Genomic DNA, 23,384 nt, shown 5'->3' with positions numbered 1-23,384 from the left:
AGACCAAGTCACGTGTTGTATACTTTTATTTTCACTTCAACTCATGACACTGAAACTGGACAAACAGCTGATCGCAATACCTTAGAAGTGGCTTGGAAGTTGGACTTGATACAATGATTCTTGTACTTTGTAAACAAACAACTCATGCGATGAAATAAAGATGCATTGTGCAAGTGATATGACTTAGGCCTCTTCTGATTGACTGAGCTAAATTAAACTGAACTAAATATTTTATGAGAGAAGGAAATTAAGAATTAAACTGAACTAAAATTAATCCGAAGAGAACAGGCCCTTAGGCTATGTTTTAATTAATAAATATAGATGGGAGTGTGCAAGTGATGTGACTTAGGCTATGTTTTAATTCAAATTCAACTAAACCTATCAAAGGTATTCAAAAATAAGTAGACACAAATTAAAAGATAAAAAATCTAATTTAATGTGATCGGATCAATTTTGAATTAACCAAATATTTGCTTAAATAAACCACTTGAACATAGTCTTAGAACCTGTTCTAATTTACCGAACTAATTGGAAATGAAGTGAAATGATGTTTATGAGAGAAGGAAAATAAGCTTAAGAGAACATACCCTTACCATATGACCTTATTTATTTATTTATTATTATCATAAAACAGACAATTATATTAGGAAAATGTTATACATGGCCCTTAGGGCTACATATAAACATTAAATTTACACTTGAAAATCGTAAAAAGTTAAGAAATTATAAAAATATAAACACTATTTATACAATTTCCAAGAGTGCATTTAATGCTTATATGTTAATGCTTATATATAGCCCTTAGGGCTACATATAACATTACTCATTATATTATCAATAGGCTAAAGCCATTAGTTTAATTACAACCAGCATCACTAAATTTACAAATTGAAAATTGATGCTGCACAAAATAAGGTCAAAATACTGACCATTAATACCATCGAAGGGACCTTATTTTGACCACATTCGGTACAAGAGCTTTTTCAAAAAGCTGATTGAGCTGAATCTGATAATATGTGAAAGTTCAGTCTGTTACTTTCATGTCTTGCAAAAGATACAAACAGGGATTATAAATTGTTCAGCTGAAGGTACATCAGAGTATCAGACTAGATTAATGTTAAGAGAAGATTTTAGCCAATTTTATCACAAACTCGCTCTGGACCTGGATTATCGAGGTGTAAATAAATTCTCACTACCAACAGAGTAGCTCGCAATAGATTAAGGGAATTTTGGTGATTTCATTTAACTACATGACTCCACAAGTTAGAAAAGATCCTGAGAGGAAGCTGTAATAACCAAAAGAAACAGCCAGGAAGGGGCATATTAAGCTAATGCAAATTCTTGAAAGTACATAATCAAAGCAACATTCTCCATGTATAAAGTTTAAAAGTTATCATTGTTTAAGTTGAAATACACAACAGGTAAACACAGGTAATAAAAACTAGATAGTCTGACATTGTCACTCCTCCAGTAAAACGTTTAGTGAACACCACACCAGTAGTTAAAAAAAAAAAACAAATTTAACACACTATAGAACTGCAACTGCCTGAACTTTAGCTGTATGTAGCTTGTTGCTTTATTGTAAACCTCATTAATAAGAACAGATCATCCTGCAACTTTTCTCGTAAAAGTTCTGCTGGGTTGGATCTCCTGAGATCGTCCCATAAACATGTTAGATTGGCCATGCCATCCTCCAGCCTTCATAGGTGGTGGTACTGATTGCCTGATTGTTTGCCTGCCAGAACCCAGAGACATGTTGGACAGCTTCTCTGCTGTTTCACTAACTCCACGAGTGGTCCTACCTGGGTATATGGAGGCTACATACCAATACCTTTGCATATTAGTTTCCATAGCAAGCAAGTTTTACAGGGGAGAACAAGCAAAAGAGAAGGCAAACAAATTATGTATTGACAAAACCTAATAACAATAAAATTAATTCAACATGAGAAGTGACCTACATGGGCTGTTCCTAGCTGGTGGCCGATATTTTGGCTGTTTAACAGAGCTCTTAACAGATTTGTCATTCTTGTTTAAATCCTTGCCATCCATTTCCAGTTTGCGTTGTACACCCGCACCAAAGGCAACATGAGGTTTCAGATTTGTGGTCTTAGAGACGGGATGAGTTCCAGGACCAGAACTCTTCCTCACAGATTTCTGATCAAAATATCCCCTGGTTCCCAATGATGGGGGTGTTCTGTTGACAGTTGCTTTAGGCCGTAGAGATGGCGGAACATAGAAACAATTCTGTCAAAAAAAAACAATTGTAACTCCCATCTACATCATCCCATGCTAATCAAAACCAAATAAAATGTACAAATTCTCAGTTCTAGAAGACTGGCGCAGAAATCATGTAAACAAAGAATACCTTAAAGAAGGGATGCTGAAGGACCTCTGCTGCTGTTGGCCTTTGAAAGGGGTCCCAGGAACAAAGTGACTGAAAAATGCAATATATATTCAGTTACTGAGATAAAAATATCACAAGCAAGCCTTGAGCTGGATTAAAAAATTAAAACATTCACTTTACCCTAATAAGGCTGATTGCATCATCACTTGCTGAAGGTATGAGACTTGAAAGATGCACACCAGGAAGCTGAAAAATATAATCAACATAAGATCAGTAAGGGGCAGAAATTGAGTACTAAAACAACAATGATCTAGGGTTGGCTAGCATGAATCGTCATAAGGAACCATCCGCAAAAAATTGAACACAGAAAAAGAGAAAAAATGAAAGTGCAACAAAAAAAAACATAGGACAAATACGAGGGCAGCGCAAAGTGAAAACCCAAAATCAAGCACTGCAAGAACTAAAAACCATGACCAAAATAGGTTGTACAATATTTTACAACACTGCACCACATTATGTATGACATTATTCACAATACTAAGTATTAAAAGCTAAAGTTTTAGAAGACAACTCATCAAACATTTTATTGGAATGCATGAATCAGCTGCTGAAAAATATCAACTTCACCAACAAAGATAGACAAGGGCAATAACAGACTAGATGTTGATAAAAAAAAGCATACTACAGAAATAAGAAACTAAGGAAATTTAGCTGGGGGAAAAAAAAAAAAAAAAAAAAAAAAAAAAAAAAAAAAAAAAAAAAAAAAAAAAAAAAAAAACTTGAGCATTGTTGATACACTTAAAGACAACACGGAAGTTGCAGTAAAATATTATGAATGGAACTAAGCCTCTAGAAACATTATGCTACCAAGCAAGATAGTGTTCTATAAACAACAGAAAAATACAAAATAGTCCTAGAACTCCTAAATATTACGACCTGCTTCATATAAACTTGTAGGAGGGTCCCATAACATCCAGGAGTTAAATTAACAAAATGCCAAGTTAAATCATTGGATGCTGAGACCTAAGATAGGGTGATTGGAGCAGAAAGATATCCCTCTCACCAATCACCCTAGAACTCTAGAGACAGAAGAAACAGAAAAAAGGAATGTACACAGTCAATGGGCTTCTGACTCACCTGTGGAAACTGGTAATTCATTGATCTAGAAAGCATGAGCCCGTGAGCCCAAGAGTTCTCAGTTGGAGTTCCGATGACACTGCATATTTTATAGATTTCATCTGCTTCACTGCAATAACACCAATGACAATAAAGTATAAAAACAAAGGGATGACAAGGCAACCAGAATTCATGTATTAATATGTGCTCTTAATAATTAAAATTGATGCCCATACCTTAACCCAGGAAAAAGTGGACGAAGAGTAAACAGTTCTGCCATTATCGCACCCATTGCCCACATATCTAAAAGACCAAAAATACAAAAAGAATTCAGAATATCATAATTAATGACAAAGGTCCAACTGTACAGAGACTTGGCTAAATCAATTTTTATGTCCATGCAACTTACCCACAGCAGAAGTGTAAGTGGGAGACTGCAGCAGAACTTCAGGAGCCCTATACCTGCCACATCACAAAATTTTCAGATACATACAACCTAGAAAAAAAAAAAGGCAAATAAAGAAGAGATGGAACACTAAAAACAAAAACAGAATAAAGAATGCTTACCAGCGTGTGGAAACATATTCTGTATAAGGTGGCCCAGAACTTACTTCTCGTGCAAGACCAAAATCAGCTATTTTGATAACATCTTTTGATACCAGCAGATTCTCTGTAGTGAAACAAGAATAAAGCACTTAGCTACTAAACAAAGTAAAGAAATTTGTCAACATTAAAGAGTACTTAGCTCACTGCAACTAGCACGTTGCAAAGTTTACACATACAACAAACTTAGGCAAAAAGTAAGGCTGTCTATAAATACAAACCAATACTAGAGATACTGGACAACACAGAAAGCCTATAAATCAATTTAAAACCCAATTGGGAAAATCCAAGGTGTAAATATTAGAAGGGAACTACATCAACCAATATAATTTCTGAAAATGAATGGTCAAAGTTCAGAGTTAGATTGATGCTAGTTTATTTTTGAAGTTTTAACAATGAGCAATTAAACAAATGTAGAGAATGAAAAATTCAAAGCCAAAGATGCCCAAAATCATGTCATTTCTGACCACGACTAGTTTCATTCAGGCAGCACATACCTGGTTTAAGATCACGATGAAAATATCCACGCTGGTGCATGTAGGCAAGGGCTTGAAATACTTGAAAACACCAATTTCTGAGTTCATTTTCAGAAAAGGGCCTTCCTCTATCCTTCATAAGTTGGTACAAATTGCACTCCTAGTAAACAAAATGTTATATGGACTGGTATCAGAAATCAGTTCGACTGTACAAAGGAACAAAAAACCAGGACCACGCACAAGAAAAGTTACCATATATTCAAACACAAAATGCAGGATATCATGCTCTCTAATAACTTCTTTCAGCTTCACAATATTTGGATGGCTCATCTTCCTTAGTGACTGCAACATTTCCAAATAAATAACTCAAAAAAACAGAGATGGAAAACAACAAATTCAATAGCATGATGTAATTAAAATAATGTTACCTTCACTTCTCTTAGATTAATGCATTCATCCCAGGAATAATATTTTTTCTTCATTTTCTTTATAGCAACCTGTGAACATATCTCATGATATCAAATTGCTAATCAAAAAACAATATCCCAATTTGATATCAAAGGAATGTAACTTACAACTTCTCCACTCTGTTTATTAATAGCACGCCAAACACACCCAAAAGTTCCATCACCAACTTCCTTAATTAGCTTGTACCTGAACAGGCAAGAACTCACCTTAATTAGCAGTACTCATCACAGAAACACAGTAAGAGACCAAAATAATGAAGGTAGAATAAACTCACCTCTCCATTGTTGAGTCAGAAAACGATAAAGCTGAGTAATTGATGAAGGTCTCTTTATTCAACAAAATTGACAAATCACTAACACGAGAAACATAAGACAACGATGCCCAATAGATGTCTGTAAATAACACTATACGATAATAAATTGTGTGGTTGTATTGATCCAGCAGAATCCACCCTTTGATTTTCTATCCCAACAGCACGGACACAAGATGTGAACTCCTGTAATTGGCTTAAGTTGTGGGACTAATCACAGTAAATTCATGACCAGAGACTCTGAGACAGTCCAAAAGGGTAAATAGCAGAGATGCTTGGAGACTCAAGAACAAGTTCTTTAAGAAAATTCCTGTTTCACGTCATAACACCAAGGCTACCACAGAACTCCACAGCTGTCTGGAAATTGACACCTACTCACCTAACAGACACCCGGAGAAACAAAGAAAATACTACGGGCACAAAGAGTCTAATTTGATAGGCTTATCTAGTGGTGACTACAAAAGCAATCTGCATTCCTCAGCCTGCAATTATCAGCCCTGCAGGAGACTGTTTGATATTAAGTACCAAAATTATTTTACGTATCACAAAACTGAAGTCAAGATTAAGATATTGGCAGTACCCCACAAGATATCTTTCTGAAACTCTCGACTTGATATATACTCCACAAACTGCTGATAAGAGATTCAAAGAGGAACGAAAAGAAAGTAAAAAAAGATCAGAAGGAGCAAAAGCGGCATGAAACCACCTCTCAACACCATGAGGAGACAACTTACTCATAGGAGAGCACTAAAGATCCAACAAATTTCTTAGTAGACAATTGCATTAGGCCTCCTATACTGATCATTTAGAAAAATTTGGGCACTAGGTGCTGTTGACAAAGGAAACAAGAAGGAATCCGAGAATTGAGAACCTCCAGTCAAGAGCTTTCTGGAATGAAAGGACCTGAAAATGGAAGCAATTTGACAAGAAGTGGACATGCTCCATATCTTAGTAAAACAAATTGAACTTCTTAGATATAATTCTGGAACCTGCAAATCAAGAAGACAAGAGAGATTGAGATTAGTTTATGAAGCTCATATAATTTAAGTATGTGAAGCTTAACAAATAGAATTAGACAAGTTTTAATACAGGAGGAATAAGATACATTGCATCAGACTCTATTGTGTCCAACGTTAAAATACAACAATGCCACAAGCATTGTGTTTTCAACACAAATAAATAATGGTTATTTTATTATTAAGCCCGTGTCTCCTAAAATGTGCTTTCAGTTATGTGATCAGCAATATGGAAGAGGTAAAATCTATATTCTTGATAAACAATTCATTGTAGCGGAAAATATCAACATATATAGCACCATAGCATGAGGAATAGAATATTCTGTATAGAAGTGCGTCTTGCTTCAACATTAGTTTCAAGGGATCATTTCAGGCAATAACAAAATTTCTTTACTCTAAATAAATAATAATAAAAATAAATTTTTTTAAAAAAAAAACTTTGAAGTTGTCCACAACCAAACAAGGCAGTCATGACAATTCTATTCAGAAGAAGGTATTCCCTTTTATTCTAATTTTGAAAGCACATCTAATGGCTAAAAACAAAAACAAGTACGTCAATGTCCAAATTACATGACAATTTCAACCAAAAAACAATCAAAATCAGAGCACAAAATTATCCCTAATATTAATTAATTGAAAAAGAAAAAAATAGATCTCAGTTACACAACAAAGTTATCAATCCTCATTCATCAGAAGCCAAAAAACTCAACTAGCAGCAATCCGATTTCTGTTCATTGGTTAATTTCATATTTTTATATCTAATCAACGGTGTATCTCCTAGATTGCCATAACCCAAAAACTCAAATCACAAAATCCAAAGCCCCAAATCATTCGCCCGATTCCAAACTGAAAAGTTCCTTAGACGATGTAGAAGTATTAGAGAAAATACAATCATACAATCTAAAATATCATTCACCTAATCCGATCACATAACCTAAAATCATTCGCCTAATTCAATCACATAAGCTAAATGCCAACAATCATTCACCTAATTCAATCACACAATCTAAAAGCCCAAAATCATTCGCCTAATTCAATCACATAATCCACAATCCCCAAAAAAAAACCTAATTGAAAATTTCCATCAATTAGAAAAACTGAAAAGTCACACAAATCCAGTAACCAGAAATCATTCACATAATCCCTAATTCAATTTCCATCTGTTGATACAATGAACCAGCTTATGTAAACACAACAATCCAAACTCAACGAATCAGAATACACCAAAATCAAAACCCTAGCTCCAGATCTAACTCCAAATCAAACAAATAATCAAACAACAATTAAAAATCGAAATAACCTGAAACAAAAATCAAATCAACAACACAAAAATCAAACCTAACTCCAATTCAAATAAAAAAATCGATCTAGAAAACATGAATCAATAAGAAAAAGAAACCGGTAAGCCAAGCGGCAAAAGTACCTCCCAAGACGCGGAAGGGAATTGGTCGACTCCAGAGCGATAATATTTGATTCTCTCTCCTTCCAACCAATTTGTTTCTTTCTCTCTCTAAAATATGAAGGAGTTTCTCTCTCTAAAAATAAAAAAGCGAAAGTAGGAATTGTGATTTGCCTAAAATTGGAGATCAAGTGTGCTTTTAAGCCACGAAAATTATGAGGAGACTCTGACCCTACCGAGTACCACCCTACCGCCCGCCTTCCTTCCTTTGGATTAGCCTGTCTTATTTATACCTTTTTTTTTTTTTACCGTTTACCTAATTTTATTATCACTCGTTTTCCTTTCCTCCCTTTTTTTCACCGCCTTATTTTTTTGGAATTTTTTTTATTTTTTTTATTTTAAGATTATTTTTTATGGTTTATTAATGTTCTCACCAAAAAAATAACAACCATCAAAACTAGATTACTAGGCTAAATCAGTATCTTTTAGTTATATCTTTCCCAAAAAAAAACAACTTTTAGTTGTATATCCTTTTTTTTTTTTTACAACATATACTTCCTTCGTTTTTTAAATGTTGCAGCTAGGGCTGAGCAAAACTACCCAAAAAACTGAATATCCGAAAAATCGATTCATAACCGTTCCAAAAATTAGGGTACCCGATCCGATAACCATAATGATTCGGGTACCCGTTCCGATAATTTGTTATCGGGTATGATTATTGGGCATCATTTTAAAAATAACGGTTACCTGATCTGATCCGATAAACATTTTTTTGTTTTTTTCCTACTTAAATCTATTTTTTTTAAATCTAAACTCCTACTTTATTTCATAATTACTTTATAATATCAATGATTAGTAATATTATTAATAATTTGGTCAAAATCATATCATATTGTTGTTAATTAGTGGTAAATTATATCATAATAGCTACATAATTAAGTTTAATTATCATTATTGGATATCTTATTGGGTACCCGATAACCGATCCGAAAATCCGAGTACTCGAAGTTATTGATTCGGGTTATGGATTTCACTTTTAGGGATTTTGGTTATCGGTTACCCAAACCGTTAGTACTAACGGTACGGGTACTCGTCCCATGTTCACCCCTAATTGCAGCACATGTCTTTTAGAGAAGTTTCACAAATATTACAGTATATTCATTTAAGGAAACAAAATATCTTTGTTCACACTGCAAATGCTTAATCTACCCTCACTTTAAACACTTGATTATTTAGTTTATGTTAATATCACATGGTTACTTTTGTACTTCTACCCCTATCTCTCCCTCTCCTTTTTTTTCCATTACCAAAAAAATCATGCCCAATGGTATGATAAAAAAAGCACAGAGGAAGTATGTACTTATTTTTTAAAAGATATTGTTTTTTTAATTTTTTATTATCATATACACTATTTTATTTTTATTTTTATTTAGAAAAATAGTATACACTATTCACATAATCTTATTTAATTACATTTTATAATTTATACTTCAAAAAGTAGTTATTATTAGATCCGTCTTGATATATACAATATTAATGTAATTGAAAAATTAAATAAAAATTCATTGTTGATTGAGGTAGTGAGAAACTGAGAATTAGGGGTGAGTATGTGTCGGGTATTTGAACCCATTATCATTATTGAATTGGGTTGCTAAGTGTGAGAAATCCTCATCATGACTTTCCATTACTATAAATTGATAAGACAAAATTTGACTTAACTCTAAACTAACCTACCTAGGAACCTACATACTAGATAGAATCATTCCAAATTGATTTGAAATCTTGAAAATTCTATGCTAGAAGAATTTGTTAGGGATATTGGGTACATTTAGAGAATTATATCATTGGTGATTTGGTGATATATTATCCACATGGATTTAGATATGATTTGATAAATAATACTATCTTTTATGAAGTTTGATATTGAATTATATGATTCATGGAATATGTTCAACTTCCAATTGTCTAGGTTAATTAAAGATAGATTAACAAGAAGAAGCTTGACATTGCCACCTTTTAGTCTAAACTGAATTGACTTCACTTTAAATGTAAAAATTGAGCTTGAAAAAAAAAAAAAAAATTATACATAACCAGTATAATCAAGTATACAACCTAACTATATTCCAAAAATCCACTAAACAAAATTACCAAATAGAAATTTAACCTAAATTTTCACTATAATTTACATGATTCAAAACTGATCCGAATACCGATCAATTGTTTTGCCCACCTTTTTCCACAAGGAACAAGATCGGCCCTTGCGGCAAAGTACCCATAACGCGGCTTTAAATAGCACGTGGGTGACCCAAAGTACTGTAGTAAAATTGACACAAATTTTCCTCTTTTGTCTGACATATCTTATACTCCAAGAATAATCAAAATAATTTGGTTTTAGTTTGAGTTTAGGTACAAAATTATTAAAATCAGTTCGCCATATAATTGCGTTTCATCGATCTCATAGCCACCCAACTAACTCATACCAAAGAAATTTCTCAAATGTATCTATTATTACTTCTATTCTTAGCAAGATTTGTGCTTATCTATCCTTAGTTTTATATTTTGTTGCTATATATTATTATGATAATCTTATAACAATCATGATTTGTGAGAGTATTTATTCTTATCTAGCTTTTCATGCTAATGACATAAGTTGCTTACATGTACCACATGATTAATTACTTTATATGATGGAGCAATAATTAAACATTCCCCCACATGATGATATGATAATCCCTTTACAAAATTAAATTAGTTTGCATAATAAATTAAATTACTAACTTTATAGTATGGAGTATGTTTCTATTTTTTTTCCCTCTTATGTCGAGAGGCATAATGTCTCAAACTATTATTAAAGGATGCCCCATGCTTGTCTATACATACATACAGGCCTATTTGTTGGAAAAATTACATGTTGATTCCATGAATAATATTAGCAAAATCAAGAACTTCCCTAGAACAAATTTGATCACCATACTCGAATTATAGACCTGTCCTATCCTCCTTCTGTTGTGCTGTGGTTTGGAACCCACTGACTTAGAAGCGAAATATGCCACCACCGGTACAAGTTTCCGGTGACGCACGCCCCCCAAATTTACACAACGACCTTTGCAATTCGTGTACCCAAATCAAAGGTTGCAATTGCTCAAAAACTATTCATATCTCAAAAGGGTAGGTTTGTGTTTAGAGTTTTTTCGAAAGTTATTTTATTAAAGAGGCTCTTGATTGTATTTATAAAGTTCCAATACAGGGAACCAATAAATCCAAACAACCTATCAATTTATGATGTGCCCAACTGATAGCCACTCCAAATAATATTTGACACAAACGGTCGTGTAGAAGAGGGTACACGACCGTGTAGACATGTTTGACAGCAAAACCACACAATCGTGTAGAGTAAGATACACGACCATGTATGTCACCCGGTCATGTAGTACAAGGTACACGACCATGTAGCGGATAGTTGAGTTTTTAACCAAGGAGTTACTCTCACCCGCTCGGTCGGACAAACCAACCCGACTCAGTCTGAGATAAAACCTTTCCGGTTGTATTACTAACTCCAACACTGTTCACTTCAGCTTAATTTCAGTTCAGCTTCTAATTTCCTTCTCTCATAAAATATTCATTTTAGCTATGTTCAGTTCAGTTCAGTAAATATGAATAGGCCTGTATTTATAATTTACTGTTCCATATAAGGATTATTCATTATTCCATATAAATATACTTCATAAAAAAAGTTTCATGTTTATATTTTATTCCATTTATAGCAATGAGAATTCAATCCCTCTTTTATCTTTCTTTATCCCACCATGCATATATATAAAATTAGTAAAACATGTACTCCGTAATTAATTATTATTATTATTTTTTTTGTATATATATAATTAGTGTAAAAGTCAAACCATGACAATTTATTAATTTTGGTTAATAAAAGAAAGATTTAAAGAACAATGTATTGATATGTATTATGAAGATGATATAAATCAATTTAAGTCTTAAATACAATTAAGTTGGGGAAGGTTTTAGAATTTAAAACTCAAAGTGGTGGAAGTCATCGTTCAAATGAAGCATAACAAATTGTTAGCATTCCTTTCAATTCCTTTACGAAAAAGTATTCCATTAAGATTTGACTTAGCAAATTAAATTCAGAGAAAATTATTAGGACATGCGCATGCCATGATAAAACCATGAATCATGCATTCTAGAATCCAGATTAGCCTTCATATATATTTTCTAATTAATCAAGTTATCAAAAATGTTAATTTATCATAATTTTATTTGTTACTTGTCTACTATTTCCTTTTAATTATACATCATGAACTTATGACCTATAAATCCCAACCAATAACCTTACAACAATTACAAGTCAACTACTAGGAAAATGAGAAACACTGTAATATTTCATGGGTGACATACATTCAAGTTCATTTGAATTTATCAAATTTTAAGCACCCCTATAATTTCAAAAAGGGTAATTAAAAAAGTTAATGTTTGACTTGACACTTAAGATAACATATAAAGTTATACTACAAGTCTACATGATCAAATCATGCACACGTTAATCGATATTATTAATGCTCTACTTGACTTGATATATATTCTTACATTTACAATTTCTTAAATACATGTACATCTTTTCACAGGTTTTTTTTTTTTTTTTTTTGGAAAGAAACATGGCCGGGCATTAATAAATCAAGTCAATTTCCGCCAAAGTAGTAATACTTTGGGGGAAAACACCAATACAAACATACTCATCACAGTTATACGTTTCCCAACTAGCAATACAATGCGCAATTGTGTTACAAGCCTTTCTCACATGAGAAAAAATGCAGGAATTGAAAAACATACTAATGCAATACAATGCGTAACTGTGTTACAAGGCCTTTTCACAAGTTCTTAAGAACAATATATATATATATATATATATATATATATATATATATATATATATATATATATATATATATATATATATATATATATATATATATATATATATATATATATATATATATAATTACTACAATTTTCAACGCAAATATAAATATAATGTTTGTAAATTAGTCTTACTTTATTATATTATGCAAAAATAATACTCCATATTGTTTGTAATTATATTATAATTAAACTTAAGACAAGGACAATACAATACTTGTTTGCTTCAAATTTTAGTTTCCTAAAGAAAAAAAAAAAATAATAAAGTTCAACGTTCAAAGCTATCCATACAAATTAATAATGTAATTTATGTAACAATATGAAAATGAACAACATATTGTATCAAGGAGAGCTTCAAGGTAACGGGATAATTACTAAACATCATTTTATTTCTCAAGAAGCCCTTTGATTAAGACCTCTACAAATAAATCTAGGACACACTTTAATCACATTGAAGATAAAAAGAACACTTTAACTGGTTTTTTTTTTTTTGGAGTTTAGGATTGGGGACCTATTGGTAATGATAATAATGATGGAGTTTGAACCCTCTTTTAATCCTTTCAAAACTAAATTTATCACAATGATTTCAGATTCATAAACTCCAAAAAGTTTTGGAATATTAAATAATACATTATGAAAACGTTGTAATTAATACGGTGTAATCTATTCACACAACATAACTTAGTTTGATTCACTTTTTTTTCTTCTTCTTTTTAATACTACGGAGTATAACATTAGGTTTTCGACTAAAGATGTCTATTAATATTTATCACGGAAAATGTAAAATGGATAATCTACCGATTGAATAGTAGAATCATGTTTCGATTTAGATTATGTTTGGATTGCACTTAGCTTGAAACTAGGAGGGAACACATTATTACACCTACATCTTTATTTCAAATTTGATGGTTAAAGTTGGGTAGCTTTAAATTGATATATGAGTGAATAATTGGTGTATTATGATGAGAGTAGGCTTAAAAATCAGAATAATAATGTCAAAAAGAAGTAGCAGCCAACTAGATTAGAACTACCAAAATGTCTGCAAATATTTGATGAAATTGGGCCAATAATCAATTAAATACTGTCTAGTCAGAAACACATAATAATCAGAATAAAGAATAAAAATGGGACGATTTCACAGTGGATGAGTAATAGATAACAAGTGCTGTATTTGTCAAAAAAAAAAAAAAAAAAAAAAACAAGTGCTGTAAATCAACCGCCCAAATTGCTCAACTTCAAAGACATGCCAACCAACAATGAAGAGAGAGAAAGAAAGAGACCTATCTCATAATATGCTCATTTGATTCCTACTTTATCTTATTTTGCCAATAACAGCTAACCAACAAAAAAAAATGAATTAAAATATATATATATATATATATATATATATATATATATATATATATATATATATATATATATATATATATATATATATATATATATATATATATATATATATATATATATATATATATATATATATATATATATATATAAAACCAAACCTAGTCAATTAAGTTACCAAATTCTTTTAAACTGATAAAAATCATCACATAATTTGAAATTCATTACAATATAATAATTCAATAACAGTGTACTTAAATTATTTTGTTTTGATCAATAGTCGTGTACAGTATTTTGTACTATTTTAAGTTTTAAACGTTTTTTTTCCGAGAGTATACGAAAGTGTTGAGTAGGATTTCACTCACTAAGGCACTAATCTCTATTAGAAGTGGGTAATATATCTAGCGAGTAAATTGAGTATCTTCTGTTACAATTCTCTCTTCAACTTGTCATAGAAATTACTAGTACTCTGTAGCAACCACTTTATAGACAGTAATGAAAAAGTTCAACCTTTGATTAGGTAATGAATCTAATGATGCCTGGTTTTTGGGTAAAATAATCTTCTTATATGTTGAGGTATTCTATAACTGCATGAGTAATTTTAGAAAAACGTTGGAGTATTAATAAGCGGTAAAGACACTTCAAGATTAACCCAACAGATATACAGTATGTGGACAGAAAAAAATTAAGGATTCACAGGAGATATAATGAATGAATGAAGTGTTTAACTCCAGAAGTGTAACAAGCAATACAGTATATTGGCAATATGATTGAACTCCCGGTTTCCAATCCATCAGAAATGGAAAATATGAACTAGGGTTAGTTCATGACGGAAAAAGGACACCTTAAATACTGATATATAGATGAAAGATTATACATCAATGTGAGGTTTATCTGCATACTTGTCATTACATTCTCTAATTGCTGTAATAAAGCGATATAGCTTATTAGCATCAATATTCTTCCGGACTCCTGATTGAACGAGCAGTGCCAAAATCAGCAGCTACCTGCTGGAGGAATAAGCAGAGGTAGGTACGAATCAGATACAACACCATCATCCAACCTTGCAATGCTGAGATTTCTTTTTTAGATGAAATTTTACTGCATTCAGAAAACTGCTTGCCAGGAAAACAGATCAACTTTTCATGAAATAATTATATATTCTTTAATGCCATAAACTTTGCACAAGTGCATACAGTCTAAGTTCATATGAATGTCTGCAGATGAAAAATAAATCATGGCATATATCAGTACACTATATATACTCTTGAAATTGCCATTAAACCTTTTACCTTGCCTCATAAAACTACCATAATCAACTAATGCCAAAGTCTGGGAGATCGGATACTTGGCAACTGCATTTATCAATCCAAGACTTAGGATACATTTACTTAGGAAGGCTATTTTGATCCGGCAAGCTAGTTCTCCTAAGCAATCTAAAGTTCGGCAAGGAAAACCTACAAAGTGACAAAGCTTACAAATCTGGTAATAATATCAGGTTTAAAAACCAACAGCCATAAAAAAATCATCTGCGAAATGATATCAAGTTGTCCTTTACGGCTTCATCCCACATTATACTAAACAAATGCGCTCATTCAGTTGTTTTTAAGCATGCTTCATATGCCATCCAAGTTTACCTTCCTTGTGCAGCTTGTTACAGGCTTATTTCAAATAATTTGAACCTAACATTTTGTCAGGAGATTGAATAAAAATATATTATAACACCCTTACTTTTTATACTTGCTTCCTCAAACTCGTGCAAGTATTTTCTTCAGTAGTTTTAACTTTTAAGTAATTTTATCTAAGGATACACAACTTTTAGCTGAAACCAGCACAGCAAAATATTCCTTCCAGATAGGAAATAGGTACTTGCATACAAAGCAAAAACAAACAAAAAAAGCATTTGCACTTGCAAGCAAATGATATTTGATTACAATATTTCCACTTCAATCCATTCCATAGAGAAAGCTAGCTACATATCATTTGAAGTAATCAAGATAAAAAGCAAATGGGATAATGAGGTGGATACTTATAGGAATTAACAGAAGCCAAGACGATCCAATGATCCAATCATAAATTTGCATTAGGAAAACAACATAATCATAAGAATTCCCGTGAGACTATTAATATTTTGCAAGAAGATTATCATAAAACTTTAAAAGAAAGAATCAAACAAAACTAGAGGAAGTAAATTGGTGGAGATAACGAGTATAAAGCTAGGAGATATACAGGAAACCAAGATGAATATAGGTGTAATTTCTAAATGACAAAAATGGGCAAAAAAATTATTTACTTTAGGGAGGGAGATGGAAGGGGTGGGTTAGGGACTTTAGAGAGAGGTGGAGGAAAAAATGGGACAGACAAGAGGAAATACCTGAGGCAGAATTTGTATTTTCTCCTCAATATGGTAGTCACATGGAACACCTCAGCCGAGTCACTCTGAAATGAAATCCACATAAAATCATGATACTACAATTCTATATTAACATGGAAGTTCTGATATAGTGATATCAACAAGTCTGAACAGCAGCAACCAAAAAACCTAAAGAAGCTAAATCTGAAAAAAAAATCTTTTGGTTGACCGAGAGTCTGTCCCAGGATTATGCAGCGTTGCCCAATCTTGTGGGCAAAATAGTCATTTCACGTTATTTAGTTTCAACTAGTATATAAATCCATTTTCACAAAATCATACCTTCATTATTTTGAGTAGTGGTTCAAAATAGTGCCAAAGCTGGATCCATTCCTATGCTACTCAAATAAGTCAACAAGTGTTGGAATAGGACACAATATTCGACAAATATAGATCTAGTCTATAATTTTTCCAAGGCTTTCTAGTTTCTAAAAATTATTTTGAAGGTTCATGACACAGATATAACAAATTAAGTGAAAACAATGAGTAACGCAGGATGGGTCCATAATCCATATCCTGTCATAAACATTGCAATAATTAATTTTATTTTCTCCCCAAGAGGCCAAGATAGACAAAAATCTCCTAATTCCACACAAACTTATCACCCTTTTGCTATAAGGTCGATGATCTTCAGCTTGCATTGTCAATATACTAGATCCAGCTTCCTTTGGTATCATCCTACCATTAACAAAATTTTACATTTGTATATATGAGCAACTTGAATTTACTAATCCTGTCTCCCCTATCCTGAATCAATCCATTTCTTCAGGGATCTATGCTGGGTATATGGAGATTGTCCAGATTAAAAAGAAAATCTAGAGTTTGAAAAGAGCACACAAGGCATATCTAATACTTCAAATGATAAAAGAACAACAGCATATTGAAAATAAGTCCATAGTAGATACCTCATATAGTACCAAGTCTACCCTTTAAAGATATCTACAACTTGATCAATACACGAAGATATCTACAACTTGACCAATACATGAAGAAATCTCATCCTCAAGTGTGCCTAGAAGCATCTCCACGCAGCTGTGCAGATTTTAAATCATGCTCATCCTGATATAGGATCAAACTACGAAGGTAAGAATCATAAATATAATAACATTGTTTACAAACACGGCATTTTCAAAAACTTACCTGTAAGCTGTAAGAGAAGCTAGATGATGATCGAAAATCCAAATGTCCCTACAAAGTACAAAAATTAAGCTGGAGGATTCTTTTCAGGAATGGGGATCACAGTATATAGAATTATTAGCTATTAGGAATTTAGGATAAATTCGAGAGTATACCAGCCCATGTACACTTTGTTGAGCCCCAAAAAATCCTTCATGATTTGGTCCTATGGAGTTTAATTGCCCCTGTGTCATAAAGAACAGATTAAGAAAAAGAACCATAAATTATATACATAGTACATAATATCATACAAAATTTCATAATCACATACCAGTCCTGGTATACTTTCTTGATCAACATAGTAATTATCATGTGGTGGCTCCATTAAGTTCAACTGCACCTGTAATTTTGATAGATTATTCGCAAAACAATAAACTACTTTGCAAGAAACTCCAAACAGTGACTTGGCATACCAGTCCTACTCCTGGCACATTCTGTTGGGAAACATAGTAATTATTGAGCGATATCCCATCAGAGGTTAAATTTTCCTACAAGTAGCAACAATGTTAAATCAGAATCCAGAGTGCACACTTACAAAACTAAATACAGCCAAAATGGTGCACTATCTAATTGGGGAAATAGCTGAAGGACAAACCATTTGATGCAAGTTGTCCTCAGCATCAGTCAGCATCACTTCTGTTTCTGAAGCTACCTGCACAACAAGATAGCTGTAACACAATCTACACCAAAATTGCACCGTCATTCGTGAGCATAAAAATGACTCCTAACCATAAAAATTACCTTCCTCTTCTTCACTGCATTCTTTTTTTTGCTAGTTCTAGTTGAAATATTTCCCTGGTATGCTTCAACAATATCATGATCACAATAAGTGTCCCCAACTTCAATAGCACTTCTATTCATGTTATTCACACTAACACAATTTTTCAGAGTATCCACCAGTGTTCGCAGGGTAATGTTGTGGCTTTCTTGAGTTAAAGATCCTTCTTCACTCAGTTCAATGGCTTGCTTACACAAGGCCATATAACGCTGTGCCCTGGTCTGCAACCTCTCAGTTCCTTCTACCATCAACTGCGTAGTTTTTGCATCTTTTGTCCACCTCCTCAATATGTACTGAGATGGTATGCTAGAGATACCACAGATTTGTAGAACAAGCATTGCGTGTCTACACAAAAAACCTCTGTACTCAAATGAACGACATAAACAAGAAACCTGAGACTTTGTTTCATCCCATGCTACAAAAAAAGTTTCATCCTTTTCACAGTCATCTACTCGATAAGTAATGGATGTTCCATCTTCACCTTCTTTCCTAGGATGACAGCCAACCACACCCAGAACTTCAACCTGAAATTTTTTGAATATTGCATGTGTATATATAGTTGACATTTGTTTCTCCCAAGGTGAAGGAGACTTCAGTGCAGGTTGCTTGTGCCATGTGTCAAAATCTGCTATAGCCTCTTCCTCATACCTATTCTGCAGAATTGCACCATATTGTTTCACAAACTCTTTCAAAGTAAGTTTTCTTTGAATATATTTGTCAAAAAACGAATTTACGCTATCAGTTCGATGAGGAGGGGACATTCCAGCCAAGAAAATATCACTTAAATAAAGAGGAACCCATTTCTTACGATCTTCATACAGTGACCTTATCCACTCATCTTCTTGAAGATCAAACCTACCAACCATTTTCCACCATCTTAGATCAAATTGTTCATCCGTCCATGACTTGAATACGCACTCATTGAATTTTCCAGTAAAATTTTCGTGTCTCTTAGTGACATGTGCAAGATTTTCTGGGAATTTCTCCAGAACATTACACAGATGAAAGCAATGACGTGTATTAGGTAAGACTTCCTGGATGGCAGACTTTATCGAAGGATGTTGGTCAGTGATAATTACCAGGGGTGCACTCCCTCCCATTGCCCTGAGCCAAGTCTTCAGCAACCAAACAAATGTTGACGTCAATTCCTCTGCAATCAAGGCACAGCCAAGCGACATTGCCTGGAAGTGATGGTTCACCCCCACAAAGAGAACAAGTGGTAGCTTGTCATTTGTCCTTATATATGAGGTGTCAATAGAGACAACATCACTAAAACTTGCATAGTCACTCCTACTTTTAGCATCAACCCAGAAAAAATTCCTAAGATACTGTTCTTCGTTCAAATCTATTGCATAAAAAAAATTAGGATTTTCTTTCTTGATACACATAAAGTAATCAAGTAAGAATTGGGCATCTCCTTCATCTAGAACCAAGCGATTACCTTTATCAAGTAGAGAACTGCGTGCATCCCTTAGGGATTCATGATTCATAAAACTAGCAGACTGTCTAGACATATCAACAAACATCTTCTTTGTTCGCTCACTAACAGCATGTAATATATCAATATTATTCTTCTCAATCAATTTCACATTTCTGTGAATACGAAAATAGTATGCCAATGCTGGTAAAAGTTCGTGATTATGCTCCTTAATGAACTCATGTATGACCCATTTCCCATACTTGTTTCTCTTGACATGCATGCTAGCCTTACAATCAGTCTTCTTAACACTACAACGCCGGCTACTACCAACATCAGATTCTGGAGTGACCCCATATCTGGAGCACGCAAACTTTGCATCGATAAAATCTTTCGATTTCTTTGAACGTCGACTGTTCTTTATTGAGGTCGTGAATCCCATAGATTTGGCATATTCTTGGTAGAACTTGTACGCAGCTTCATGGGACTCAAATTGAAGGTCACTATCAGGCCCAATATCAATGTCTCCTTCAAGCAGAAGACTGCTTGTCGCAGACGTACCAGCCCCTCCATCCTGATCATGTACCACATTGACAATATCAACCATATTTCCACTACCCCCTTCACCATGACATATGTCTCCCCTTTGATCAACTATACTACTAGCAACACAAGGGTGACTATCCTTTGTTAGCATATCCATTAACGAGTGTATTACGATCTCTATCTACATTAAAAATACAAAATTTCCCTGGTGATCACTAACATTATAAAAGGCAAGAAAAACATATAAAAGCAACACAATAAGCTAAACCACATTTATAATCTTTACATATCAGATAACAGGAAAGCAAGGATCCACATCATTAGATAAACCCAAAATTCCATAGTCTGTTTACTTCAAGCCTAAATTAGGAATCGAGATTCGAGTCCCGTTGATTCTTTTTGCTGCTGTTTGGTTCAATGTAGCTAAATCAATTCCAGTAAACTCAATACAAATACTAGCTTAACCGGAACACCAAAATAACAAACAAAAAGACCCCAAAAAAAAAAAAAAAAAAAATGCAATAATGGAATGTTTAACAGGCGAAAATAAAAAATTCCATTTTTCATAGTTCTGCCATAACGATCAAGGATTTTGGAACAAATTAGCAACCAAATTTGAGTCAAATATCGAATTAAATTCTTCTCGCTTATAAATATGAATAGCAAAATTCTAGAATTTGAGTTAAATTGAAAGCGATAGTTCAATAATCAATTCACCTTAGAAGAACCCTAAATTGAATTAAATAAACGATTAACACAAGATTGTGAAACTGATATTCGATGATTAATAGAAACATCTTACCTATGCTTCAATGGAGGAGAGAAAGCTTACAAGCTGCTTTAACGGAGAATTCAGAGTATCTGCTTGCCTGCTTCAATGGAGGATTGGAGGAAAGAGACATTTTTTTTAATAAAAGGATCTTTTAATTCATTTTGAGTAACATCTTGAGTTAGTTTTGTGCCATGGCCCATATTTATCAAATTCCCATAATCTCATTAATAAAAACATTAAGAAGTACCGATTCGTCCGGTCTGACCAAAGAGAACCGATCCAGTGTCCTAGTCAAAACTTATACTTCGTACTTTTTTAATTTTTTATTTATGGTCCGATCTTACTAAAAGCCTATATTACAATAACCAATTAATTGATATTAAAACTAATATTCGGTTGAAAATTATGCATAAAATTTTAAAATGATTCATTTTCTTCTTCAATAGTTCAATGTGTTGGAAATATTTTATAATGTCGTAATTCTTTTTCCTTAACAACATTATTATGCATATGAATAAAATTTCATAATAAGAAAGATAAAATTGAACACAATTTATTTAATTTCATACCATAAACACTTAATTTAAAACTGTTTAATTACTAGACTATTATAGTGATACTGATAGCCAATCAACTTTGTACCAACTAGCTCAAAACCCGATTTTTCATGAAAAGGCGTATATTGGATGGTACTATTTGACCATTGGTAGTTTAGTACAGCTCAGGCGCTCGTGTTACTACAAATGCACAATTGGAAGATATCTTTACAAACCCTTGAAAAAAAAAAAACAGTTTGATTTTCTACTATGCAAGTTAGACATCTGTGACATTCATGCTCTACTTGAGGGGGTTGTTAAGGACTTCATTTAATTATAATTAGTGTTGTATTATGTATCCTCTAATGTTATGTTTTGGGCTTATTAAGGCTTTAGCATAATCTGCTAACTTGTAATTAATTTAGTTAAGGTCCAAATTTATTCATTTTGTCTACATAAATAGTAGTATAACAACAAGAAGAGCAATAATTACTTATGTGCAAAGGGGCAACCATAGATAACATTATTAGTTTATTGCTAGCTGAGAAAAAACACTAAACAAGAGACATTATATGCAATACCAAGTAAAACCACCATTAACTGTGATTGTATTGCCTTTGATGAAAGTACAAGTACATATAAGCAGAAAATATAATGCATACTTGTAAGACTTTTTAAGGACTAATGAGAAATGGAGAAGAGGTAGTAATACAACTAGGAGAACAAAAATCGGAATGGGATTTGTCAGAGCAATAGAAGTGAAGTAGAGATGTTTCTTGAATGGTAAATTTGAATCCAGTAACAAGAAACCGGAGGAAAGCAAAATTACTACGAAGCCCAAGCAGATAGATGAATATGCAGCACAGAGGCGTCTGAACCTGCAGTTGTCTCCTCTGAGCAATCCCAGGAAAGAGGAGAAGAAACCGATGGCTAGAAAAACCAAGCTGCCTATATATAGTGAGGGTATGTGCTGAAAATTGGCTGCCAAACGCCGGGGAAGGAGTGTGATTAACCAAAGGTAGCAGATCAATAGCACCTTATTGATCTTCTCATTGCTATCTTCTTTACTGTAACTATTGCTGCTGTCATTGCTGCTGCTGCATCTTTCTCTGGTGCGATGGTTTTCCATTATTTTTGTATGAAATGGTTTTTCATTCGATTTGACTGACGGAGCAGGATTTTGTAAAATGAGACGGATATGAAAAACCATGGCTAAATGTCTAGAAGGTGCATTATTTAGTAATTTTAGCTGACAGATTGCTTTCATCAGTTGCCATGCTGAAAGCTCATTTCCGTGTTGACTACGTACTAGCTAAATAATTCAATGGAGGGCTTTAGAATGCTTCACTCGCTCTGACTTCGACAAAGGGGAAAAAAAATGACCGGTACAACTCCAAATTTTTTTTTTAAGAAAGGGAATAAACCAAAAAATAAGAGATACAGGGAGAACTACATCAGGCTTGAACCACAATTTCAACGAACAGTGGCATTTAAAATGCATGATACGTTCATCAGCAATACTACATTAGGCACGGGTTAGTCATCATCAATGCGATGTTATATCCATTTTTTTGAAAGAAATGTGATGTAATACTTAATAATGAAGTACTAGTTGATTATTTATTTTGTCGAAAACATGAAGTGATCTTGATTGAAAGCACATATAGGTGTTGAGAACCTTCGTTCTACCTGTTGTTAACTGTAGGGAATATTTCAAGCATTATGATAACCCCAAACT

General features: G+C 33.1%; 2 protein-coding genes across 12 annotated transcripts; both read right to left on the bottom strand.

Moving 5' to 3' along the window:
• Positions 1-1,348: 1,348 nt before the first annotated feature.
• Positions 1,349-7,912, bottom strand: LOC145574931 (cyclin-dependent kinase F-4-like). Of its 5 annotated transcripts, none has more exons than XM_081632824.1 (16): positions 7,757-7,912; positions 6,052-6,306; positions 5,898-5,949; positions 5,282-5,824; positions 5,115-5,193; positions 4,968-5,036; positions 4,792-4,881; positions 4,561-4,699; positions 4,028-4,130; positions 3,870-3,922; positions 3,697-3,763; positions 3,482-3,590; positions 2,525-2,590; positions 2,366-2,434; positions 1,959-2,244; positions 1,349-1,817 (listed from the first exon to the last, which is right to left on the bottom strand). In XM_081632824.1, exons 4-16 carry the CDS (start codon positions 5,287-5,289, stop codon positions 1,606-1,608), a joined length of 1,350 nt encoding a protein of 449 aa, XP_081488950.1. In that variant the 5' UTR covers positions 5,290-5,824; positions 5,898-5,949; positions 6,052-6,306; positions 7,757-7,912; the 3' UTR covers positions 1,349-1,605. The 5 variants fall into 5 exon arrangements, with proteins under 5 accessions (XP_081488950.1, XP_081488952.1, XP_081488951.1 ...); XM_081632826.1 differs by having other exon boundaries at positions 5,282-5,814; XM_081632825.1 differs by having other exon boundaries at positions 5,898-5,946.
• A 6,833-nt stretch (positions 7,913-14,745) lies between these two features.
• Positions 14,746-21,318, bottom strand: LOC145574930 (protein FAR-RED IMPAIRED RESPONSE 1-like). Of its 7 annotated transcripts, none has more exons than XM_081632816.1 (10): positions 21,141-21,318; positions 18,339-20,519; positions 18,193-18,249; positions 18,011-18,085; positions 17,869-17,937; positions 17,714-17,782; positions 17,562-17,609; positions 17,327-17,480; positions 16,386-16,450; positions 14,746-15,126 (listed from the first exon to the last, which is right to left on the bottom strand). In XM_081632816.1, the coding sequence occupies exons 2-8, from the start codon at positions 20,493-20,495 to the stop codon at positions 17,424-17,426; spliced, it is 2,532 nt and encodes an 843-aa protein (XP_081488942.1). In that variant the 5' UTR covers positions 20,496-20,519; positions 21,141-21,318; the 3' UTR covers positions 14,746-15,126; positions 16,386-16,450; positions 17,327-17,423. The 7 variants fall into 7 exon arrangements, with proteins under 7 accessions (XP_081488942.1, XP_081488943.1, XP_081488946.1 ...); XM_081632817.1 differs by having other exon boundaries at positions 14,746-15,021; XM_081632820.1 differs by having other exon boundaries at positions 14,746-15,018.
• Between the last annotated feature and the right edge of the window lie 2,066 nt (positions 21,319-23,384).

Source organism: Chenopodium album, chromosome 13 (assembly GCF_948465745.1).
Source record: "Chenopodium album chromosome 13, dcCheAlbu1.1, whole genome shotgun sequence".
NCBI classification, from domain to species: Eukaryota; Viridiplantae; Streptophyta; class Magnoliopsida; order Caryophyllales; family Amaranthaceae; genus Chenopodium; species Chenopodium album.
Note: the sequence above shows the minus strand (reverse complement) of the source record. Positions and strands in the feature narration are given on the sequence as shown.

Excerpts from the sequence above, each read along its gene's own strand:
- LOC145574931 (XM_081632823.1), bottom strand. Across the intron at positions 4,700-4,791 it reads ATTTTGTGTTTGAATATATG|GAGTGCAATTTGTACCAACT; the intron begins GTAACTTTTCTT and ends TTTGTTTACTAG. Across the intron at positions 1,818-1,958 it reads ACCAGCTAGGAACAGCCCAT|CCTCCATATACCCAGGTAGG; the intron begins GTAGGTCACTTC and ends ATTGGTATGTAG.
- LOC145574930 (XM_081632816.1), bottom strand. The coding sequence starts at position 20,495 with ATGGATATGCTAACAAAGGATAGTCACCCTTGTGTTGCTAGTAGTATA. Across the intron at positions 18,086-18,192 it reads AGGACAACTTGCATCAAATG|GAAAATTTAACCTCTGATGG; the intron begins GTTTGTCCTTCA and ends TGCTACTTGTAG. Across the intron at positions 17,481-17,561 it reads GCTTCTCTTACAGCTTACAG|GATGAGCATGATTTAAAATC; the intron begins GTAAGTTTTTGA and ends ATCCTATATCAG.